We start from the raw sequence: 25069 nt of genomic DNA, 5'->3' as shown, positions 1-25069 counted from the left end.
CTGCAGGTGCCTCACAGCACCCCAGAGCACCTCCATTCATGCCCCATTCCTTCTCTGACTTTGCCATGTCCCCTGCTCTGGAGGCAGCACAGCTTTGGGTCCAGGCCTATTCCCCCTTCTCTAAGGAAATCCTGACATTCATCCAAAGAGTTTTCCTCTCTCTGGCTTTGCTACAAACCAAATGGAGCCACTTTGAGCAAAGCACACCATGTACAAACAGGACACTGCACCTCTGCTATGCTCAGAACTTGGGGTCTCCATGCTTTTCAGGATCTTCTGTACCATTTCTTTGCCCTTTGATGATTGCTCTCCAAAGCTTTGTCATTATAATATGCTTTCTCCATTGATGAATGAAAAAATATCTTCATGCAACTCATAAAAAACCCCTTCTCTAAAGATGGAAAAACCCCAGTGACCCTACAAATGAAATGAGTTTTTTTCCTCTTGGCATCATAAAAGCCATTTTAGGGTAAGGTTAAGGTCATGTTGCTCCAGAGGTGTCTGCACAAAGACAAATTACAACTGGGATATGATAGAGCAGCAGATCATTTGCACCAATCTTGATCATGTCAGTCCCTGGACACAAAATGATGCCAAAGCACAGCCAGTGGTGGCTTCTAAGGAAATGATGGACTGCTAGGTAAAATGACTGGGGTATAAGACTGGTGGAGTTGTGGACTACCCTGATCTATCAGAAGCTAAATAAAGTGATCCTGACAAGCACCTCTGGGCTGTCTCTTACAGAAGCTCTGCTGCTATCACAGAGTTTAACTCCTTTTTCAGACATCATGACACCAGATGAAAAGAATTCTACACTCCTTGCCCTACAAGCTCCTGTGGCAATTCTGCAGTGGCAGGGCATTGAAACTTTGGCAGCTGTGATCCACAAATGTTCTCTCATGGTGGCCCATGGGCCATGGTTACATGGGTTGGTAGCTGTGAGGTAAAACACAGTATTTCACTATTTCACTATTTCTGGGAGTGCAAAGGGACACCTCTAAGGCATTTTGACACTTCATCTTTGAAACAATGTTAAGCTGAAGAAATCTGTTTGACAGGGACTGCTGAAACAAAGCAAGTAACTGTAAACTGGTGTTTATTTATGGAAAATGGAATGCTTCATTAACAAACATTTTTCAATGGGATATGAACAACACCTTACAAAACAAATGAGTTCACATTGGATTGAGTGACATAATATGGCAGCAGCTTAAAAAAAATTACACTTACAGTAGCCCATAAGTTACAATTAATGGTAACCCTGGGGTAACAGATTTGTTTCACTTGCCACCTTGCATTAAAAACCAAGCCCGATCAGTAGCGCCGGTTGAAACGAGGATCGTTCGGTCTGTTTGCCCTTTCCTGGCCAGCAAATCCTTCCCCTTGCATTCCTCCTCCGTGCATGATCTGACTCTGATTGCCACCCTGCATGAAACTGCCACGCCTGCAAAGGGATTCAGACATTTCAGTATTCTCTCATGCTGCTATGGTCAGGTTGCTAGAATGGGTGTTCTTTTTGTTTTCACTCTTCCATAAAATGCGTTACATAAAAACCAAGGGGATATTTAATTATTCCTTGATTTAAGTAACAAATTAAGATAACTGATACTCCCATAAAATGTTTCTTTTGCCAATTTAAATAGAAGACATGTCCCTTATCAGGAAAACAAACACTTTGCTCCTTTGGAAGTTCTTACCCTGACATGCCTCCACGATGCATCACGTGGCCAGGTCTGCCTCTACCGCCACCTAAAAAAGTTCAAACGGGTCCCTTTATATCCACAGCAAGAATTGTAGTTCAAGGATAATGTGTGGATTTCCTTCTTCACACAGCTAAGGAGCTGTGCAGGAGCCATACCTTGCCACCTCTCATGATCCCGTCCTATCATCCCTCCATCCACGCTGCTCTGCCAGGAGCGATCTTGGTGCCCCTCAAACTTGCGGCTGTGATCTCCCCAGTCACGTCCATCCCTGTGAGGAACAGGAAATTCCCATCTTCTCACACTAGCCAGAGCACGTGGAATAGTTTTTGTATTTGAATCTAAGTCACAAATTTACTCAAATGTTGTATCAAGGCTCATGTGAAGCTTATAATATTTACATTATTATCTTTTAAGTAAAATCTCAGAAAAATTTTTCTGCTCAAACCAACTAAGATGATGAATAAAAAAGATATCGGGGGACAACCACTATCCTGAAAATAGCAAGATTTGCTAGGAATGCTAGTTAAAATTTGTCACAGACACATTTTATGAAAAATCCTTTCCTTAAGACTTTTTCTCCCGAGAAGCTGAGAGGCCTCAGGAACAAAATGTAACCAATGGTTATCTGCTGCTGTGGAATGCAACAGGTGCATCTGGGATTGGGCTCATGTGGTTGTTTCTAATTAATGGCCAATCACAGCCCAGCTGGCTCGGACTCTCTGTCCCAGCCACAAGCCTTTGTTATTCTTTCCTTTTCTATTCTTAGTCAGCCTTCTGATGAAATCCTTTCTTCTATTCTTTTAGTATAGTTTTAATGTAATATATATCATAAAATAATAAATCAAGCCTTCTGAAACACAGAGTCAACATTCTCATCTCTTCCCTCATCCTAAGACCCCTGTGAACACCATCACAAAAATTAATGGAGAGCATTATGACTTTAGGATGTGAAGTTATTAAAAAGATCAGGTGAGTGCATGTTTTGATGGCTTCAAATCATCTGCAATCCATCCAACACACCTTTGGTGAAAGCTGGAAAAAAAAAAAAAAACAAACAACATCTTCCAAAACCTGTGACATGTGGAAATGCTCCTTGGGAGCAGGAGAAGAGCTGTGCAGAGGGGTTTGCAGCACTAACCGTGACTGAGGGGGGATCCCTCTGCTCTCACTCATCCTCCTGTCGGAGCCGTAGCTGCCCCAGCTCTCCCGCGAGTCCCTCGAGTGCCGGTCGGGGCCTCCATGGCGCTCGTCTGGGTAGTGCTGCAAGGGACAGAGCTCCTGCACATCTGCTCACAGCTGGAGCTGCTCCATCCCACCATCACCTGGGAGGGGAGGGACCTCTGACATCTGCTCAGGGTCAGCCAGCTCCAGGCTTTTCCCAGGGGTTCTGAGGATCTTCCCAGCTAGAGACCTGACAGGCTCTCCATGCAGCCCGTTCCAGGGCTCCCAGTTAGAGGGGACTGGAATCCTCTTCAGATGGAACTGTGCTCCAGTCTGTGCTCACTGACTCGGGTCTCTTCAGTGGGCACCACTGAGTGGCACCTCTTTACATCCTATCCACATCCTCCCTCCCATCAGTTATTAATGGCCATTGGTAAGACCAGCCAAGGGCATTTCCTGCTCTTGACTTTCAGGATATTCCCATCAGCCCAACTCTCCAGCCTACCCAGGTCCCTCCAAACCTCACAGTAAATAAAGGCCACTGAGGATTCTATGACTCCATAAAATTCACCTGTCACTGCCTGAATGAGCCCTGAAGGTCTTTCCCCCAGCCCTCAACCACAAACATCTCTACAGTTCAGCTCTTATTACCATGTAACATCATAGAGTGAATTTTTATTTTGTACCTTTGCCTCTTCTATGCAATCTTTTGGAATACTGTATTTTGACTTGCTTGCTTTGATTTCTATCAGAATAACTCTATCTTTTATAAGAAATAAGTCTTCAAATTCCATTTAATCTTATTGAAAACAATCTGATTATTCCAACATGTTTTGGTAGATATAATGTAATTTTTAACTACTGAAATGTAATCTGACACACACACACACACTATAGAAAACCAGGTTATAAGATGTAAAGATATTTCTGTAGCTCTATAAAGCAACTCACTTGTCCATCCCGATCTCCCATAATTGTTCTGGATCCATCTCTCCTAGAAACAGACAATTAGAATCAGACTATGATAGTAAAACACACAGCAGTCTATAAAAATCCATTTATTAAACAACACAGATGAAAAATCCTGCTCTCACATTGTGCCATATTATCCACAAAAGGCATAAACAGCACATATGGAAAATGTGCCACATTTTGGATTTCTGGGAAACAGAGTTAGTGCTAATGTATAGACCAAAACATTCCTGTTAAAATTCTAGGTGCCTACAATATTATTTTTCAGAATCCCATGAATGTGTGAAACAGCATTGGAGAAACACTGACCAAGCCTGCCAAAGCTTTAACACATGGCACTGTACAGATCTTTTCATGGTTTTAGAACAGAGATTCCGCAGACACTAAGCAGAAGTTGAAAAACAAAATGCACAGAGTATAGGAGCAAACTGTGCCACGAAGGCCCCATTTTGTATTTTGCTCTCAGGCTGCAGTGGGTGGACACCAACCTGTCTATTGAATGCTCCTGGTAACGGCCACGGTCCCGGTGGTCGAAGTCATGGAAGCGATCCTGGCGGCTGAAGTCTGAGTGGTACCTGTCGTTCATGGCCATGCGTTTTGCCTCTGGCCAGTATGGATCATCCCTCCTGAAGGAAAGAGCAGGCTCATTTCAGCCCAGATAATCAATGCCTGTGGCTGCATTTCTCTTCACAGAGAAAAGCAAGGCACAGCTTCCCAAGGATATTTTCTGGGAATTGCAGCGAGGAAACCTCGGAGAAAGGAAAAACCAATTCTTATCTCAATTGCTGCTCCTCTTGCTGTGCACAAGTGGAATGAATGCATTGTGGAAGGTTGTTTGCCTGAAGGGAATTGGTAATTGGATTCTGGTGTGTTTGGATTCATTGACCAATTGAATCCAGGTGTGTGTGCTGGGACTGTGGGCTGACAGCCACGAGATTCTGTTCAGTTGAGTGGAGTGCTTGTGCAGATTCAGTTTAGATGTAGTGTAACATAGTATAGAATAATAGAGTATAATAAAGTAATTAATTATCTTCTGATATCAATCAGATGCATCGTTTCTCCCTGACACAGGGGTTGCTTTGATATTCAATAAATCCCTTTGGATATTGTTCCTCCTTCCAAACCAAAAGAAGGGAATTTAAGTTCAAAAGGGGTCAAAAAACCTGGGCTATTAAACATGACTATCTCAATGCAACCAACAGCTGCTGAGAGCACATGTGTGGCTTCTTCCAGTCCAGGCAGATGAGACAGTACCTGGCAGTGACATTTCCCACTGGCATCATAAGGATTTGGTGGCTTTACCTGTTGTATGTGTTTTTAGACTTTGTAATAGTTTTGGTTTTGTATCCCCGTATCTTTCCCAAATAGTTTACCCCAGATTGTACCCCTTGCCCTTTACCTGTGTAATCTCTTTGCTGAAATCATCCCCAAATCCCCACCCTGGCTCTCTGTCAGTCATTCAGCATCCCATCCCCTCCATCTAGAACTTTCCTCCAGGACCTCGAGTGATCAGCCAGAGGCCAGGGGTCACCCCCCAAGTGTTACCCCAAATCCTGTCCTAAATGTCCATTCCCAGTATCCATCCCTTAGGGTCACTCATTGGTCAGTAAATGTTTTCTACTTTGGGTTTCCACCTCCCTTTCAATGTAACCTTGGCACCTCTGAGGTTGTAAGGGCTCCTCCAGAGCTCCCAGAACAAACCTTGGATTAACCCTGCTAAGAGTCGACCCCTTCATCTTCTGCCATTGTTCCAGCGTCTCCTCTGCTGCAGGGGATCAGCCTGGCTGCCTTTGGTACCTCCAGGATCAGCCTGGCTGCCTTTGGCACCCCCAGGATCAGCCTGGCTGCCTTTGGTACCTCCAGGATCAGCCTGGCTGCCTTTGGCACCCCATGATCAGCCTGGCTGCCTTTGGTACCCCCAGGGATCAGCCTGGCTGCCTTTGGTACCCCCAGGGATCAGCCTGGCTGCCTTTGGCACCCCATGATCAGCCTGGCTGCCTTTGGTACCCCCAGGGATCAGCCTGGCTGCCTTTGGTACCCCCAGGACCGGCCTGGCTGCCTTTGGTACCCCCAGGACCGGCCTGGCTGCCTTTGGTACCCTCAGGGATCAGCCTGGCTGCCTTTGGTACCCCCAGGATCAGCCTGGCTGCCTTTGGTACCCTCAGGGATCAGCCTGGCTGCCTTTGGCACCCCCAGGATCAGCCTGGCTGCCTTTGGCACCCCCAGGATCAGCCTGGCTGCCCTCTGTACCCTTGGGGGCATGAGAGAGTGCCAGCCCCCTGGTGTCTTGGGGCAGGCTGGGGTTCCCTCAGTGGCACTCAGAGGGACTCGGTGGCACTCAGAGGGACCGGAACATTCACCTGCCATCGATGTCATAGGGTCTCCTCATGGCAGATCTCCTCTCCTGCTCGTAGCGCAGCTGCTCGTGCTGCCGCCGCAGCTCCTCCCTCTCGCGCTGGATCCGGTCCTGCTCCCGTCTCCTCTCGTGCTCGATGTGCATCCGTTCCCTCTCCAGCCTCTCCCTCTCCATCCGCTCCCGCTCCAGGCGCTGCCGTTCTATCTCCAGCCTCTCCCGAGCGATCTCCAGCCTCTCCCTCTCCTCCCGCTCGCGGATGGTCTGGAGGTGCTGCTGCCGCTCCCGGCGCTCCCGGGTGCTGTGGAGCAGAGACAGAAGTGACCCAGGCAATGCTTCAGCAGAGAAAGGAAGTCAGAAGAATGCTAAAAATCAAAAGCACAGTGGCTGCAAACTTGCATGATCCCCTTGAAATGAACACTTGTGGAGGGAAGACACTCAGTGTACACAAATTTATTTAGAGACCAATCAAATGACTCCTACAAAACCCATCCCCAGGGGGAAATACTTCTGTATGGTCAGGAGAATCTGAATCCACATGCCCATAAATACTTCTATGGATCAGGAGAATCTGAATCCACATGCCCACAAATACTTCTATATGATCAGGAGAATCTGAATCCACATGCTCACAAATATTTCTATATGGTCAGGAGAATCTGAATCCAAATGCTCACAAATACTTCTATGGATCAGGAGAATCTGAATCCAAATACCCACAAATATTTCTATAGATCAGGAGAATCTGAATCCAAATGCCCACAAATATTTCTATAGGATCAGGAGAATCTGAACCCAAATGCCCACAAATATTTCTATAGGATCAGGAGAATCTGAATCCAAATGCCCACAAATATTTCTATGGATCAGGAGAATCTGAATCCAAATGCTCACAAATATTTCTATAGGGTCAGGAGAATCTGAATCCAAATGCCCACAAATATTTCTATAGGATCAGGAGAATCTGAATCCAAATGCTCACAAATATTTCTATAGGATCAGGAGAATCTGAATCCAAATGCCCACAAATATTTCTATGGATCAGGAGAATCTGAATCCAAATGCTCACAAATATTTCTATAGGGTCAGGAGAATCTGAATCCAAATGCTCACAAATATTTCTATAGGATCAGGAGAATCTGAATCCAAATACCCACAAATACTTCTATGGATCAGGAGAATCTAAATCCACATGCCCATAAATACTTCTATGGATCAGGGAAATCTGAATCCAAATGCTCACAAATATTTCTATGGATCAGGAGAATCTGAATCCAAATGCTCACAAATATTTCTATATGGTCAGGAGAATCTGAATCCACATGCCCATAAATACTTCTATGGATCAGGAGAATCTGAATCCAAATGCTCACAAATATTTCTATAGGATCAGGAGAATCTGAATCCAAATGCTCACAAATATTTCTATAGGATCAGGAGAATCTGAATCCAAATGCTCACAAATATTTCTATAGGATCAGGAGAATCTGAATCCAAATACCCACAAATACTTCTATGGATCAGGAGAATCTAAATCCACATGCCCATAAATACTTCTATGGATCAGGGAAATCTGAATCCAAATGCTCACAAATATTTCTATGGATCAGGAGAATGTGAATCCAAATGCCCACAGTTCATTTCTTATATTGAAATAAAGTATCTGTGAAGAATATTTTGTTTCTGTGAAGAAAGGCAGGATGCTATAGTGGATAATGATTCCTGAGTTAAAGCTCAGGAATTTAACTAGAAGGGAGAAATTTTTTCCTCCTTAATAAAAATAACAAAGCATTTTCCTCCTATTCAATCTGACTACTTTTAGGTGAGAAATAGAAGTTTTGTAATGTGTGGAGAACGTGGAATCCAGGTCACAGTTCTAGCAAGGAATTTGAAGGATGGCAATTATCACCTTTAAACATTATAAAACCTATTAAACATATGAAAACAAAGAAAGAGCCCCACCAAAAATATCTAAATACCTAAATTAAGTTCAACAGGTACCCATAAAAATATAACAAAATTACAAGTGGGGAAAAGAAACTGAAGGCCTTTTTCTGTCTCTGTTTAATTTTATTAGAAATGAAAATTGGATCTATTCAAGGAAAAAAAACCCCATGATGTCAGTGTTTAATTTTGTTAGAAATGAAAATTGTATCTATTCAAGGAAAAAAACCCCACAATATCAGTGTTTAATTTTATTAGAAATGAAAATTGGATCTATTCAAGGAAAAAACCCCCCACAATATCAGTGTTTAATTTTATTAGAAATGAAAATTGTATCTATTCAAGGAATAAAACCCCTATGATGTGAGTGTTTAATTTTATTAGAAATGGAATTTTGTATCTATTCAAGGAAAAACCCCCCACGATGTCAGTGTTTAATTTTATTAGAAATGGAATTTGTATCTATTCAAGGAATAAAACCCCCACAATGCCAGTGATGCTCTTACCGGCGCTGCTCTGCCTCCCTCATTTTCCTCTGTGCTTTGATTTTGTCAAAGGGGACAATCCCTTGTCTCTCTCTGCTCTCTGATTTGCGGTCCTGGCTCTTAACACTCTGTATTTAAAAGAGAAATTTGAATTTATTAAAGGACAACCATCCCAACCAATCCTCTGAGCTCTGTTCCCATTTGCACAGTTCACATCTCAAAGCCTGGTCTCTGCTTTTCTCCAGGAGTTGTTCTTTTTTACCATTACAGACACCATATATTAATCCAGTGATACCTTGCCCCATTCATTAGGCAGGATTTGAGTGCTGTATCAGCCAAATGAGAGGTATTTTACTAATTAAAACCACGTTAGAGAAATTCTAATTGGACAAACTGGCAAGGCAAGTGTGGGTTATGCAGAGCCAGGCAGGATTCAGAATCTGTTTTCAAGGAAAATGTTTTCCATGCAGAAGCATCACTTACTCTGTCCTTTGATGTAGTGGATGTTTTCACACTGATAACAGGTTCTCCTTTGGATTTATCCATGACCACTGTTCTCTCTGTTCCTTTACTTCCTAAATAAATCAGAAGTGGAAAGAAACCAATTATATGACCTACACCACGCTCTCTAAAATGTGAAAATTGGCATTTAACCCTCTCCTCAAAATCAATTCTTTCACTCCACCTAATCCAGGTACTTCTTTTAAGCATTGCACAATGCCAAACATCTCCCCTTCCCCTTATTCATTCTGGATTTCCACCTAAGTATCTGAAACAATCCTAGAATCTTTGGAAAGATTATCTACAATTAAATATTCCTACATCAACATATCTGTATAAAAACCCACCAACCCAATTACCTGATTTAATAGTTTTAGACTGATCTGATGAACCAGACTTCTGGTCATCTTTATCTTTTTTTTCCTTTTCATCTTTATCTTCTGTCTTTTTAGCATCATCTTTTTGGTCAGATTTCTCATCCCTTTTAGCACCACCAGGTCTGTGGATAGATATTGATACAGATTAGACTAATACAGACTAAGAGAAAAAAAAAATCAGGGGAAATGCCAGCAACAAAGCAGAACTCTGATGTGATAACAATCATAATTAGATAATTAGAGTTCCAAACATTTCCTTCCACAACTTCTTGCACCATAAAACAAAATATTCAGACCATCCTGGGCAGTAGTGAACAAACTTGGCCAGGATTCAGGATCTCAACTGGAAGCATGAAGACAAATTCACACCACTTTGTGCTCAATACCCAGAGTTTCTTAGAGAACATCACAATGAACCATTTTTCTCAGGCAACTGGGTGAAATAATTGCAAAATTTCTCAGCAAGTAGCATTTAACAGAAGTTGTGCCTCAAGAAGATAACTCAAGGCAAAGCTCTCAGGGTTTATTTCACTCTCTTAGTGCCTCTTTCAGCAATGCCAGAGAGGAAGAGCAAAGTGCTCAAGAGGAACATGATCTGGGAATAGATCTCAGACAATTCTGGTTTGACTGTTTGGACCCTGTTCCAGTGGGACAGGAGCTCATGAGGAAACAGGGACACAGATCACAATTCTCACGTGGTCCTTCCTACAGATTTAAGACATGAAAGCCCCACAGTCATTACTAAACCTCAAATATGGCTAAATTAAAAGATGTGCTTGAAAATGCAACCTTCCAATGGCTCCTTAAAGCAGGCAACAGAAACATTTTAATTTAGGCACTGCACATCAACTGAAGTCTATCTTGTAGTAAAAGCTGAAAAAATCCATATACTCCTCTTTTTCAATGTTTGCCACAGAAATTCTTACTGTAATTGAACTTTTCTCTGACATCAACACAGACTGAAGCACAGCAAAACACCTTTGGTAGGAGAATTTTTAACACAGTACCTCTCACTGACTGTTTCTCTCTTTGCTTCACTCTCTTTTTTTTCACTTGTCTTCTTCCCAGCAGGTTCATTTTTTGCCTGAAATTTATTTTGCACATCATCAGCTGAGAATGTGGCCTCGATCATTTGCACAATCTGGTGGGAATTCAGCATCTCTGAGGCCCAGTACTCACTTTTTCCACAGAAATGATTTTGCCATGCAGCTCTGTCTTGTGCAGGTGGGTGATGCACTTGGTGGCCTCCTCAGCTGTGGACATGGTGACAAAGCCGTAGCAGCGAGCGCCAGGACTGCGAGCGTTGGTCACCACCTTGGCCCCCACCACCTTCCCAAAGGAAAAATAAAATAAAAATGGAATTATTCTCCCTGGGACAGATCCCCAAGGTTAAACAGCACCAACTGCAAGCTCCATTTCTGCTGTTTTTAATTCCTGGCCACTACCAGGCAGCAAAGTTCTGGTTTGGAGATCGTGATTTTGATTCTGATGAACGAGGGTGCGCTGCTTGGAGCCAACCACGCTTCTGCTACCGCTGGAATGGTACAAAAGCTGAACCAAGAGGTGGGATGTCGCAGACATCTTTCATGAAAAAGCCTTGTTGCAGTGTGTCACCATTTCCTGTCTCACCTATCCCAACCCCCTCAAGGATGCCAACCTTCCCCCTCCCCCTGTGCCCTCCTGCCTGGCACCTTCCAGCAAGGCGTTGAGTGATTGGCAGACCCCCCCAGGCCTGGGCTCGTTGGTTTGTCCCAGCATCCACATCCCCTGAGCCTTCCCCTGCTCACACCTGGTTGGCCCTCACCTGTCCCTCCCCTCCCCCTGTCCCCGGGGCTTAAAAAGGACACGAGGCCATGTGGCCGGGGTCTCTGCTGTGTCTCTGCCGTGGGTCTGTCTCCGAGGCCATGTGGCCGGGGTCTCTGCTGTGGTTCTGTCTCTGAGGCCATGTGGCCGGGGTCTCTGCTGTGTCTCTGCCGTGGGTCTGTCTCCGAGGCCATGTGGCCGGGGTCTCTGCTGTGGTTCTGTCTCTGAGGCCATGTGGCCGGGGTCTCTGCTGTGTCTCTGCTGTGGTTCTGTCTCCGAGGCCATGTGGCCGGGGTCTCTGCTGTGAGTCTGTCTCTGTCTGTCTGGCTGGAGCTGGTACCACATTCAGAAATCTACCATGCTACAATAAACTCTGGATCTAAGCTCCACGGCAGAACCCGCTCCTTTTCTCTTCACTGCTGTCTGAACCTTTTCCACCAAAGGTAAACTGAGTTCCTCTTTTGCCTGGATTTGTTCTGAGCACCCAGCTGCAGCACCCAGCCGGCCAAAGGCATCTCTGGGGTGAAAAACGCCACAGCTGCCGCCTTTGGTCCAGCAGCGAGGCCAGACGGAGCCAGGCAGGACACACCCCGAAACATTGAGGGCTTAATATTTATTTAATAAAGCCTTTCTTGGGATTTTTCCTTGTGAGAAGCTGCAGTTTCAGCAACCAAAAGTACCCAATGGTTTTCTGCTGCTGTGGAATGCAACAGGCAGAGCCAGGATTGGTCTCCTGTGGGTGCTGGGATTTCCTGAGCACTCATGGCAGAGCTGGCTCTTGCTCTCTGCCTGAGACACAGATCTTTGTTACTCATTCTTGTCTATTCTTAGCTTAGCTAGCTTCTCAAGAAACCTTTTCTATTTCTTTTTAGTATGGTCTTAATGTAACATATATCATAAAATAATAAATCAAGCCTTCTGATCATGGAGTCAACATTCTCGTCTCTTCTTCATCCTGAAAACCCTTGTGACCATGGGAGCTGAAGATTGAATTCTTTTCCAGAGAAAGACTGCCCAGGTGACAATAAATTTGTTTTAAAAGGCATCTAACTTTATACATCAACACCATCACTTTGCTTTATGAAATAGTATGTATGAAATAGTGAATAGTATGAAATAGTATGAAAAAAAATTAGTATGAAATAGTAAAAATCAACACAAATTTTTAAGCAGATTTCCACATTAATGCTCAGCTGCTAAGTGCCACCTTCCCTCCAAAAAATACTTTCTATGTTCCTGCTGAGGCAGATCAACAATGTTATCTGCAATCTTTAAGAAACATGAAGTTTCCCCAAAAACTCGAGCTTGAAAAGGTCACATAAATGTGCTTGTATATGCTCAGATATTCAGTACAGCTCAGTGTGTAATACAGAAATCAATCATGTTTCAGGAGAGATGTTTTAAAGTACAGCTGAACAAAGAACCTACTTCTGTTTGCTTTATTGCACAAGTACATCTACCTGCAGGAAGCTCTGCCTCTGTTAACACCTGCAGAAAATAACAATATTTTATTTAAATGGCTCAGTGGTACCAGGACATCCATCTAGAGCCAATTGCTGCCTTGGCTGTTGTTTAGCTTTTAATTACATGTAAAGTTTTGTGGCACAACTCCATGCCCAACATTTGAGGTTAGCAGATGGAATTCTAAGCAAATCAAGGTAAGTGTTGTATTACAAGGAGCTTTAAAAAGGTTTTACCAGCCCATGGCTTTCAAACTCCAAGCTGTGCTAGAATCAATCAATTTTTGTACCTATCTGTAAAGTCATATTGAAGTTCCAGAGTATTTTCAGCAGTAAAATATCCAGTGGTTGATTACCAGCACATCCAAATTGCTTTTACTACAATCTGCTGGGAGTAATCTGAATAAAAGGCTCTGAGATCAGCCTTTCATTCAACTCTTTTAATTTTCCAGCTGACATTGACATTTTGTCTGTCCTTAACAGCAACTGCAAACCAAACAACACCTCCCCATGGCCCAAACTCCCCAAACAAGTGGTTTTCAAAGGAACTGCCAACTTCTGATAAATTAAAATTTAAGTTATTAAGGCAATTTCTAAGATCTTCCCCAATCAATCTGTCTCATCATTTACTGCATATTTTATTTAGTCCTAAGGAAATCTTTAATAAGCATTTAATTCACAATTGCCTGTGAGTTTTCAGCAGGTGAAAATACCATACTGCAGCACAAAAGTGTGTGTAGAGTGACTGACTATTTCAAATAAAGAACCACAAATGTTATATTTATTTTATTTTTTTATATTTATTTCTATATAATTTATATAGAAATATGTATATTTATATATAAATAATATATAATATTATTGTATATTATATAATATTTTATATATTATCAATAATATAATATAGTATAATATATTTCTATATATTTCTATATAATTCTATATTTATTTCTATATAATTTTATATTTATTTCTATATAATTTATATATAAATATGTATATTTATATATAAATAATATATAATATTATTGTATATTATACAATATTTTATATATTATCAATAATATAATATAATATTATATATTTCTATATATTTCTATTTCTATATAATTTTATATTTATTTCTATATAATTCTATATTTATTTCTATATATTTTTATATTTATTTCTATATATTTTTTATAGTTATTTCTATATATTTTTATATTTATTTCTATATATTTTTATATTTATTTCTATATATTTTTTATATTTATTTCTATATATTTTTATATTTATTTCTATATATAATTTTATATTTATTTCTATATATATTTTTATATTTATTTCTATATAATTCTATATTTATTTCTATATAATTCTATATTTATTTCTATATAATTCTATATTTATTTCTATATATTCTGGGCAACAGAATAAAAAACCTCAAGTCATTCAGTGTGTACTTTTCCTTGATATCCCACAGTATTTTTTGGTAATTGGATTCCTTTCATGGGTACTTTCAGTGATGAGAATTTTAAAAGTTTTATTAACATTTTTAAACAACTTGTGCAAACAAACCAAACACCAAAACAAAACAAACCAACAAAAAGAAGCCCTTACCTTGCCATATTTGCTGAACAGATTCTTCAGATCTGTAGCTCTGGTGGTGGAAGCCAATCCACTCACCCAAAAGTTCCTACCAGAACTGCCAGCACTGCGACCTAGGTGGGAAAACAAACAGACAAAACCCAAACATACCCCAAATCCTAATTATTGGGATTAATTACTTGAATTGTTATGTGAATTAAAACAGAGCAGGCTCACAAATTTTTCATTTTTTAAAATCAGAGAACAAGTGAAATGCATTGTGTGATATTCTTCTCCCATGAGTTGCTTTGCTGAAGGTAAGGAGCGTTACAAGTCCAAAAATTTGGGTGGAACTGTGAGTTTTGATACAGAAGTATTTTATATCATTCTTCAAGAAAGCAACTGGATTAGGGCACCTCTGAATTAATGAGGCCCTTCAAAACCTGCCAGGATAGACCCCAGTACCTTCAGAAGAGTTGTGGGAACTGTGCCTGCACCCCACATGTGCTCATGTCTTTTTATATTCATTAATTTTATCTTCTCTCATTTTGATCCTAACTCCAAGGGAATGCTGATGCAGAATTCCTCTCAAGGAAAGCCATTCACCACCAAGAAACCAAGGAAATTCCTCTTTCTGCCCACACAGATGCACAGCTGGCATTCAGTCTGACCTCAGCTCAAGTTAGGAAAGACCTGGCCTAGGAATTCAGGAAATTAGGCCTGGCCTGCTTAAACCATGCAGGAACCCAGAGCAGCCCTGGCCAACTCTGCAGCTGAGGAATGAAGGTGATTCAGTAAATGCTGATGAACTTGCCAAGTCTGAACACCCACCCTGAAGTGACTGAAGAGTGAACTGCAGCCCAGGCTCAGCGTTTGCATGAAGCACTCACACAAGGATTCTGTTTCCAGGCTCCTCTGAAATGTCTGTCCTGTCCTTCTGTCAGTCTGGGCAGCTCCAAGGCCTCAGTGAATGGGTTCACTTCAGCTCCTCGCTTCCATACTTCTGTTTTGGGGTTTTTTTGGTGATATATAGAATTTTACAGAAGTCATTTTCCCCAGAACCTTTCCAAAATGCTGTTTTATTTGGGTGCCTTTCCATCTTCTACATCCTGATAATTTCAGTCACTGGCACAAGTAACTGAGAACACAGTTCATATTAAATTTATATTTATTAATTCAACTAATGTTTGAACAGGTTTCCTGCAAGAAGGATGCAGTGATTTGTATCAATCTCTTACAAAATCAGGTGGGGTTTTTCTGTATAAAGGTGAGCACACTTGTGCCATGATTTATCTCAGAAGTGCATGAACAAAGGTTTGCCATGCACACAAACACATGGGAGATGCACTGTGCTGGTGTTTTAATAAGCTGAGCCAAAGGCTTTGATGCTTTCATTCCACACATTTCTATAATTTAAAAATTACTGTCTACAATTACTCTGGCACCAGAATCCTGGAGAAAGAAGAAAGTGCTCATTTTTCTCTTTTCTGCTATTTTACCAATGAGATTTTAAAAGATTTTAAAAACTGTGTTAGTGACCTTTCTGGTTAAGGATTTATCAGTCTTAATGTCAGGTTTTGCCCTCCCACAAGACTTTAAAAAGTGCTCCTGCAATGGTTCTGCATTTTTAAGACATAAAGATACTGGGACTTGAAAATATTTAACTTTGAACCAAGAGCAATGCAGGTATTGAGAGCCAACCATCAACACTGGAGAAATCTTTGAGATGTGCATCCATCAACAGCCAAACCCACTAGGGTGAGCCCATAAATTTAATTTTCTGCACTCTTGTTGACACAGTTTTCAGAATTCTTGCATGGAATATGGAAAACTCTTCTTTCTAAATAAAACCTTCTCATACAAGTGGGCAAATAGCAATGTATGAGTCAGACCTGACTTGTACATTCTATTTTAGGTTCCTTCTGGCTCAGTCACTTTGCTCTGCATGCAGAGAATGTTACACAGCCATGCAGCTCCCTCTCACTGCTGGTCACAAAGCCAGAACACGAACAAATCAAATCTTGTGGAACACAGCACATCCACTGGAGAGAGGAATGCAGGAGCAAGGTGGTTTCAGACACCCAAATTCCTGAAGGCTGCTCTGAAAGCAAACCCAAGGAAGGGCGTTCTCAGCCCACAAAAACAAAACACTCAAGCCCTTAGGTAAAGGACAGCATGCACAGAAAACTCCTTGAACTCTTCTGCAATGAGAGAACTCAAGATTCCAGACTGGAAGCAAGAGGTAAATTGACCCTAACAGGTATAAATAACCCAGGATGCTGGAAAAAGCAGCTGACAGAGAGGTGAATCTGGTTGTAAAACCCCATTAAAACCAATCCAATTCCTCCTGTCCAGCTGGCAGTCAGATCTCACAATGAGTTTCTTGATTTTTATAGGAATTGCTGGAACTTCCACATTTAAAAGTGCTCAAGTCCTGCCAGCAGCATGTAAGAAAACAGAGGAGGGTTGAGCTGCAAAGACTCAGCTGCCTGGTGCATTAAAAGCAAGAAATATGAAGAAATATGAAGGCATCTGACCCTGATCAAAATATTTTCTTCTTGTTTATGATGCATATTTGCACCATAGATAGGATCTGTGTGGACAGAAAGTGAATCAAATCAATATTAATTCAAGACAATATTGAGCTGTAATATTTGTGGCATTTAAATATGTGAATGCTGGATCCCAAATGACTTCAGCAAAACAGAAGATGGGAAGGAGAAATCCAAGTGTATGGTAAAGCAAACAATTGAAAAAGGTTTCTAACAGCTGTTAGTGGGCATCTCCAGTGCCAAAAAACCATAATTGCCATCTATTAACATTGACCTTTAAAAATCAAGATACAAACACAACAGTGCAAAGCACATGTCCTGAACAGATGCATAAAAGGAAAATACTTATTTAGACATTACTAAGAAAATGCAGACAGAGATGAATTGATGCTATTGAACAACTGCATAGATTGCAATCAATTCCTACTGAAATAACCCATCCAACACAAACAGCCACCCAAGCAATCACTGAAGCTTTACAGCTGAAATCAAACATACCTTTCTCATCTTTTGAGATTATCTTTGTATCTCTGTCCTCCTCAACAGGGCTAAAGACAAAACACCACATTATTCAAGTCAGAAAGAAAAGTGACTAAATATAAACTATGAAAAAAGCTAAAATTAAATACCTACCAGAAAACATGTTGCAAACGAAAACACACCTTTGTATACTGGATTTAAGAAATCTGACAAGAAATAACGAAGTCAGATTCTTAAACAGACTTACATTAAGAAGATGATTACAAATAAGACTAATTTGGGAAAACAACCTTTGAAGGTTGAGGAAGGAAAGAAATCAAACCCACTGCGTTTAAAAAAAATAAAAATATCTGCACATGGAGAAATAAAAGAGACCTTTAGGAATAGGCTACAATTTCATCAGTCTCGGAGGCCAATTGAAGGAAACAGCTTATTGGCATCACTTAAGGACCAATGATAAAAGATAGCATCTGGTCTAGAACGGAGAAAAAACAAACCTCTTTTTCTGATCACCGCCCTCACTGGCTGAGGACTCTTTAGTGGCAGGGGAAGATTCCTCAGAATTAGCTTTGTCTTCTGCTCTCTTGCCATCTTCTTTGCTATCTCTGGCTTCGGCACCTGCGCCTTTCTCCGCTGTCTCCCCACTAGAGGCTTGCAGGCCTTGGGAGCGTTTGCTACTCTGATCGCTTAGGGTCTCTACCACTACACCTTCAGAGTCCGGGGCCTCTTCCTCGGGGCTCTGTTCACTTGTCTCCCCTTTTGCTACCACTAAACGCTTTGCTTCCTTCCTTGCCAAAGCTTGGGCCGATTTGCTGTCCAAAGCTAAAGCATCTTCCTCCAGCTGAGCGGCAGCGAGAGCGTCCTCTTCCTCAGCCAGCCTCTTGCCTGGCCCCGCGTTACTGGCTTCCTGCGCACGCGGCCGCTCCGCTTCGGGAGGTTCTTCGTTAAGTAGCTCAGATTTACAAGTTTCCCCCAAAATGTCGAGTATTTTCTCATTTTCTACGGATTTAACAGGAATAGAATGGCACAAGATTTAATCACCAGGGAAATACAGCAATCACAAATGTGGAACTGGCATGGCTGCCACACTAACACCAAGAGAACTGCTAAGCTACACAGAGATTGGAAAACCCTAGTGTACACAGTGTTACAGCTACCACGCTAACTGCTCTCTCACACCCTGCCAAATCAGCCCTAGCACCTCAACAGCCAAGAAAAATGCCCCCACAGATTTAACAAAAAACTTCGGGCTCAGCCTTCATATTCTTCAGCAAATCGTTCAGCTCTGTTTCTTCTCTAGTTAGCTTCCAGAGTCCGAGATGCTTAACTGAACGTATCAAGGCACTGAGAGTTCAATTTTTAAATTTCTGTGAAATTCTTTTAGCAGAGACAGTCCAACATGAGAACTGGGCATCTTCTGATGGTGCATGAGTGTGTTTGCAGTCCAGAAAGGGAAAAGTATCTGTATGAAATTTCCATGAAGAAACTCTCTTCTTTCTTCTGTATCCAGTAACTAATCTTTACACTTTAATGCCCTACAATATCTTTTTACTGCTTTCACTGCTCTCTACATAGTAACAGAGTTAAGGTGTGTGCAATATCACAAGATCTGTTTACAAGTAGAATATTTAGCTTTTAGAACTGTGATTAAACTTCTCTAAATCCACTTATGTAGTTTAACAGGTTTTTAAACCATTTCATTTCACTGGAAGTATTTCAAGCATCACTTCACAGATCTGGGGATATGATTGGGTTTCCAATCTCTATGACCCTGCATGATCTGGATTGTCCATTATAAAAATAATGCAAATTATGTTTGTTTGCTTGGGTTTTTTAATAGTTAATGGTTTAAAAAGTATTAGTTGAAAAGACAGGAATATGTTTTTCTTTAACAGTACCTGGCTCCAAGTGTAGCTTCTCCATTTTCTGTTCAGGAAAAAAAGACCACAGAATGAGGATTTTAGAAAATGTATTTTCTAACACAGAATAATACCACCTCCCTACTCAATGCCAAAATTGAAAACTAAACAAATTCATCTATTACATTTAGCTCTTTTTTTCACCATCCACTGGAAATGAGCATTTTATATAAGTACCTTTTCTGGCACATTAAAGCCAGATCAAAATATCAGCCATAACTGCATTCTCCCAAATAAATCTGAATTATAAAAAGACCAATAAAGTATCTTTGTGTGCCACCACACCAACTACAGAGTAAAAAACAAACCCAGCTACTGCTTCATAAAGTCATGTAAGAGAGAAGAAATCAGCAGTACAAGATTTTTATCTGCATAATTGAAGGAAATCTTGAAAGCTGACTGAAAATAGGGAAAAAAATCACAGGGTACCCTCAATTCACACCCTGTATTGAGCAAGGTCTTGCATTCTGTTACAATTTCATGTTATGGTCACATTTTCTTTTTTGCAGTATGAGAACTCAATAAATATTAATACTACAATATACAGCCATGAAATACAGCTCCATTTTCAGTTTACCTTCATTTCAATTAAATCTGAAGAGGCTTCTAAATTGTTTTCAATCTCATCATAATCTTCCTAAAAGAGTAAGAAATGAATGAAAGTATTTCTTACCAAAAGTAGCTTAAGGAAAATACACCTGTACTTAATTTTCCCTTTTAAGAAAAGCAGAAATATTTTAAAAGTTTTTGACAGATCTTAATTGTGACCCACAAATGAGGAGCAACACGTAAACATACCTGATATTTAAATATCTTTCTCCAATTACTTTTCATTTTAATTTCAACAGGACATTGTCTATTTCAAAGTTATTCTTAGAGTCTTATCTCACATTTCTGTGCTTACTGAACGTGTTTTTTCACTTTCTCACTTTTTAACTTTAGTTTCTAAATGAAAAAAACAAGTTAGAAATGAAGCTGACTTAGGTTTACACTCTTCCAACCTGAAAACATACCCCAAAAATCTTTTTTCTTTAAAGAGCTGAGGGTAAGATGCAACCAAAACTCATCCATTACATGAAGTTAATTTACAGAATATCACAAAATTGATTCCAGGCGAAGGGGATGCTGCTGCCAGGACTCTGTGTTCAGTCCCATGAAAGGGGAGATTCTCTCCAAGCCTTGGTGTGTGTTTGTTTGGTCTGTTGGGGTGCAGACACCACAGCCAGGCTCTGCAGAAATCCCTGGCAAGCCACAGAGCAGCTCAGCCAGCACAGCCCTGTGCCAAGGGTCACCTCAGATGTCACACAGGTGTCACCCACCTCCAAGGCATGAGCACCCTCACTGATGTAAAATCAGAGTCACACAAGCTCCACCTAAATGTAAAAATAGTCTAAAAGTTAAAAGTGGGGAGAAGTTAAGGAAGGCTCCACAGCCACAGCCTGAAGCTGTCCTTTCCCCTTTAGGGGTGTCTGGGGGGTAAGAATTGGACTCTGAGGGTGATGAAGGATGAACTCAGCCAGCTCCTGTTAGGAATTAAAGCTGGTTGATATGGTGGGCTTGTGCTGCAGACAGGTACCACCTGAACCTGCTGTGATGTTCTATGCTATTATTAATGCTGTTATTGCATAAAGGGATCAGTGTGAGCCCTTCAAGGGCACCAGCAGTGCCTGCAGTGAGTAAAGCACTCAGCTGAGGAGCTGGGACAGGGTGTGGGGCTGTGTGAGCCTGCCCAGGGCACTGGGACCACTCTGTGCTCCAGGGCACTCCCACTGAAGGGTGCCCAGAGCAGGATGCTGACACTTGGTGGGCACAAGGGTCCTGGCTTCCCTGTGGCACTGACAGACACAAAGTGCCTGTCAAACACAAATTGACAATTTGTCAAACACAAAGGCTTGGAGAAAATCTCCCTTTTCAAGGGACAGAAGGTAAATGATAAGAAGTTGAAGCAGATACAGAGGCACCAAAGAAAGAATATGTTCTGTTCAATGAGTGAACAACCTAAAATAAATTAAAACAAACCCACAAGGATCCAAGAAGGATAATATTTGGGGAGTGAATGTGACACATGGATAACCCTGTGCTGTCTGCAAAGGACATTGCAAGCTGCTCTCAAAACCAACTCAAAAGCCTGACAATGTCAGAGCAGGGCAACACAGGAAGTTCTTTTATCAATCTCTGTGAGCAAACAGAACAAGACAGCTTCCTTAAACCAGAGCATTATTTCTGCAGAAAAGATATCCAAATTACCTGAGTTAAAACAATCTTTTTCTCTCTCCCCATATAGATAAATGGGTGTATGCATATATACACTTTGACACATATACAAACAGGAAGAGGGAATACAGAAACTAATAGAGAAACTAAACTAATAGAGAAACTAATAGAGAAACTAATAGAGAAACTAATAGAGAAACTAATAGAGAAACTAATAGAGAAACTAATAGAGAAACTAACACAGCATTTTCAATTCCAGGCTCCTTTCACAGCAAGCAAAGCTGATGCTGCAAGGTAAGGAAGATGGTGACTTGTCTCCTGAGAACATTTGAAGCCTCAAGAATATTTCCCATTTCTAAGAGCAGGACCTGAGAGCTGTGAATGGGGAATAGAATCCAGATCACATTCATGTCCTATATTCTACTGGACTGAAATCCCTTGTTCATGTGCCCATATCTCTATCAAATATCTTCTGAAAAATTACCAAGACCTCTACTCACTCACCTCATTTTCTGTTAGCTGATCAGGAAGCTCTTTCATTTCTGCTTCAACATTATCTTTATTATCGGACAGAGAGTCGAGGATATTGTCAGGACTGTAATCCTCCCCACAGTCCACAGCACTGCTGTTATCAATTTCAGCTTCATCTAACACACTGATATCCATCATGTCAATGTCCTGCAGGGTGTCCAGGTTTGCTTCAATATCCTCCTACAGAGAGAAGGGGAATGTGTGTTTATTGCAGGTTACACAACGCACATTCTTAGTAACTGCAATCATCATTTCACCTACCTGCCCATCTCTAGAGTTTTCTTCCAGACCATTGTCTTCCACACCTTCTTCTTCTGGCTTTCTTCCTAAAAACAGTATCACTGCAGTGAGATGTAGCACTACATGTTGTACTATGTTTAAGCTTTGCTGAATTATCTGTTACAAAAAGTCATCCCGAAGAGGCTGATCCAAAAGTCTGGGTCTGTATGGATGGAACCGAGGTCCCCCTGCCACCCCATCAAAGCAAACAGCAGGAGCATGAACTACCAGCAGCATTTATTTTTGAAATGCTACAGTATTCTTCTAAAGCTACAGTCTCATTGCACAACACTTCAATACCTAATAAGACACAGCAGCCTCTGGGTAATCCATTTAAAAGTAACACCTTAAGATTGTTATGAAAACACCTCCCTTAATTAAACGGATTTAAGAATTAAGTGCTCACTTTCAAGATCTTGGCCATACAAATCACATTTATGCACATCTGTCACCTCCATCTTGTACTGCTATTCAAAGACAACAGCTCTTTTTCTATTTTTAACCACTCTGTCTTAAAAAAAGCAGCTTAATAATCTGTTTCTCATCAGAAAGTATTTTCAAGAACTTCAGGTATTATCAGCTACTCAAGTAAGCCACATGTAAAATGGCATGTACAACATTTAATATTTTGAAGCAACATATAGTTTAATATAATTATAGTTTACAAATTATAGAGGCTTTCCATGGAGCTTATGCTGCAGCTGCTTGCTCTGTACTTGACACAATTCTACTCATGGTCACTAATACAGAAACACCTGCAATTTACAGATTCATCTTTGAGTTTCAAGACTTTCTAATAAAACACAGGTTTAAAGTTGTTATTGCTCATTAATGCAAGAGAGTTTTACCATTTCCCACTCCATTCCACAAATGGAGTTTCCACCATTCCCATAAAGTAAAAAGCATTTTTTTTTCAAATTAAACTAATTCAACAGGAGAAAACAAGTTTGCACAAGTTCTAGCACCATGCAAACAGTGGAAGTGCAAGTGTCCAGGCACTGTACCTTTGCTAGTTCTTTTTGGCATTCTCTTTGTGGTCAGCTCTGAGGCCACTGGAATTTCATCAGGATCTCCTCCTTCCTCCTCAATGGCCTGTTGGAGACAGCAGGATGATATTCACTGTATGATTTGCTGCTGTGCATTTGTACTGGCTTTGGATGGGGCAGTTAATTCTCTTCACAGCAGCTGACAGGGGGCTGTGGCTGGAGTTTGTGCTGGTAACAGTTATGTGGTGCTTGCCTTCCTGCTAGGGTTTAACCACAACTGCATTTTTTAGGATTTTTCAGAGTGAAACATTGGTGGCTCTCCCTAGCTCAGGTCATACAGCCAGGCAGCCACACCACCTGTGAGAAATACCAAATAATAGGGAGCAACACATCCCCACAGGCAAATCAAGCTACAGCTGGGGAGCAAAGCTCTCTGCTTGGCAGATAAACACATTAACAGTATAAAACCAGGAGAGACTCTCACAGGAGCTCAGGTGAATGAGTTTTCTCTCAATGTGCAGGCTTGTTAGAACCCATATAAGGGCCAAGGCTGACCGTGCTGTTCTGGCCTCATGGAAGTCTGTGAGAATACATTCCAGAGAGGTCAGAGAGATGGAACAGGGTCAAGTGTAGCGGTGCCAAGCATCAGGGCAGAAACTGATGTACAGAAAGTTCCACCTCAATAGGAGCATAACGTTCTTTACAGCCCAAGTAAGCATGCACTGGAATAGATTGCCCAGGGAGAGTGTGGAGTCTCTCTCATTAGACATATTCAGGACAAAACCCTGCTGGAGCAATGACCCAGTGTGATCCTTCCCAGTTTACCCATTCTGCGAACGGCACAGAGAAACACGAGGAGGGGTACGGGGAGGAGGCCCGTGTCTGTGTGTCGGGGGAACGGGAGAGTAAAGCGGGCAAGGACGCGCGGACACCGGGGTCAGGCGGTGACGGACAGGCCGAAGCCATCTCACACTGCCGCCAGTGCAACCCGAGCCGCGCTCGGAGCAGCGATGGAGGAACGGGCGCCCACACCACAGAGCGGTGCCGTGAAACAACGCAAAGGCAACGGCGGCAGCAAAAGGGACACGGCGGTGCCCAACAACGCTCCGCGGGTGCCGGCAGCAGCAGCAGAGCCCTGCTCCCCTCAGCGCCGGCCGCGCTCCCCTCAGGGCCCCGGGCCCGAGCGCGCACGCGCCGAGAGCGCCACAGACAAAGGACCCGGATGGCCGCACGCCGCTCTCCCCCCCCGCTTCCCCCGCCGCGCTTCGCCCTCACCTTCCTCAGCCGCTCCATGAGGACGCTCTTGTTGCCGCCGCTGTCCAGGTTACGCCGCTTGAGCTCAGCCCGCAGGTCAATGACTCGCAGCTCGCTCAGCCGCCGGGTTTCAGGTTCCGAACCAAAAGCCGCGGCCCCACCAAGGGATGTGAAATCCCCCAGTCCGGCCGCTGATTGACTCTCCGCCATCAAGGCCCCTTCAATATTTGGCCTCGAGCCCGAGCGCGCAGGAGAACACGGCGCAACCCAGCAGCAAATCTGGCGATCACGGCACAAAATGGTGGGGAGCGAGACGCGCCGAGGGGAGGGGGAACAAAGCGCGCTGTGCGCATGTGCGAGCGGGACTGAGCGGGCGGGGCCTGGCGGGAGATTCGCCCTGCGCAGGCGCAAACGGCGTCGCCCGCGTCCAAGGACGGCTGGCGAGCTGTCGCGCATGCGCGGGAAGGGACCGGGGGCCGGCCGGCCGCGTGACGTTACCGCCGCTCCGGAGTTGGCGGCGCCGCGC

At 42.3% G+C, this 25069-nt stretch overlaps 1 protein-coding gene across 2 annotated transcripts; it reads right to left on the bottom strand.

The window, feature by feature from the left end:
• Positions 1–1079: 1079 nt before the first annotated feature.
• LOC136567083 (scaffold attachment factor B1-like) lies at positions 1080–24854 on the bottom strand. Of its 2 annotated transcripts, XM_066566554.1 has the most exons (21): positions 24565–24854; positions 23308–23395; positions 22286–22350; positions 21998–22204; positions 19857–19916; positions 19259–19286; positions 17858–18359; positions 17379–17428; positions 14362–14462; positions 10676–10825; positions 10504–10580; positions 9479–9618; positions 9102–9193; positions 8640–8746; positions 6197–6490; positions 4325–4462; positions 3816–3858; positions 2842–2963; positions 1859–1971; positions 1698–1749; positions 1080–1444 (listed from the first exon to the last, which is right to left on the bottom strand). In XM_066566554.1, the coding sequence occupies exons 1-21, from the start codon at positions 24751–24753 to the stop codon at positions 1315–1317; spliced, it is 2748 nt and encodes a 915-aa protein (XP_066422651.1). In that variant the 5' UTR covers positions 24754–24854; the 3' UTR covers positions 1080–1314. The 2 variants fall into 2 exon arrangements, with proteins under 2 accessions (XP_066422651.1, XP_066422652.1); XM_066566555.1 differs by lacking the exon at positions 19857–19916.
• Positions 24855–25069: the final 215 nt, after the last annotated feature.

The sequence above is a fragment of the Molothrus aeneus genome, chromosome 27, assembly GCF_037042795.1.
Source record: "Molothrus aeneus isolate 106 chromosome 27, BPBGC_Maene_1.0, whole genome shotgun sequence".
Classification (NCBI taxonomy): domain Eukaryota; kingdom Metazoa; phylum Chordata; class Aves; order Passeriformes; family Icteridae; genus Molothrus; species Molothrus aeneus.
The sequence above is the reverse complement of the archived record's forward strand: the minus strand, read 5'-3'. Positions and strand labels throughout refer to the sequence as shown.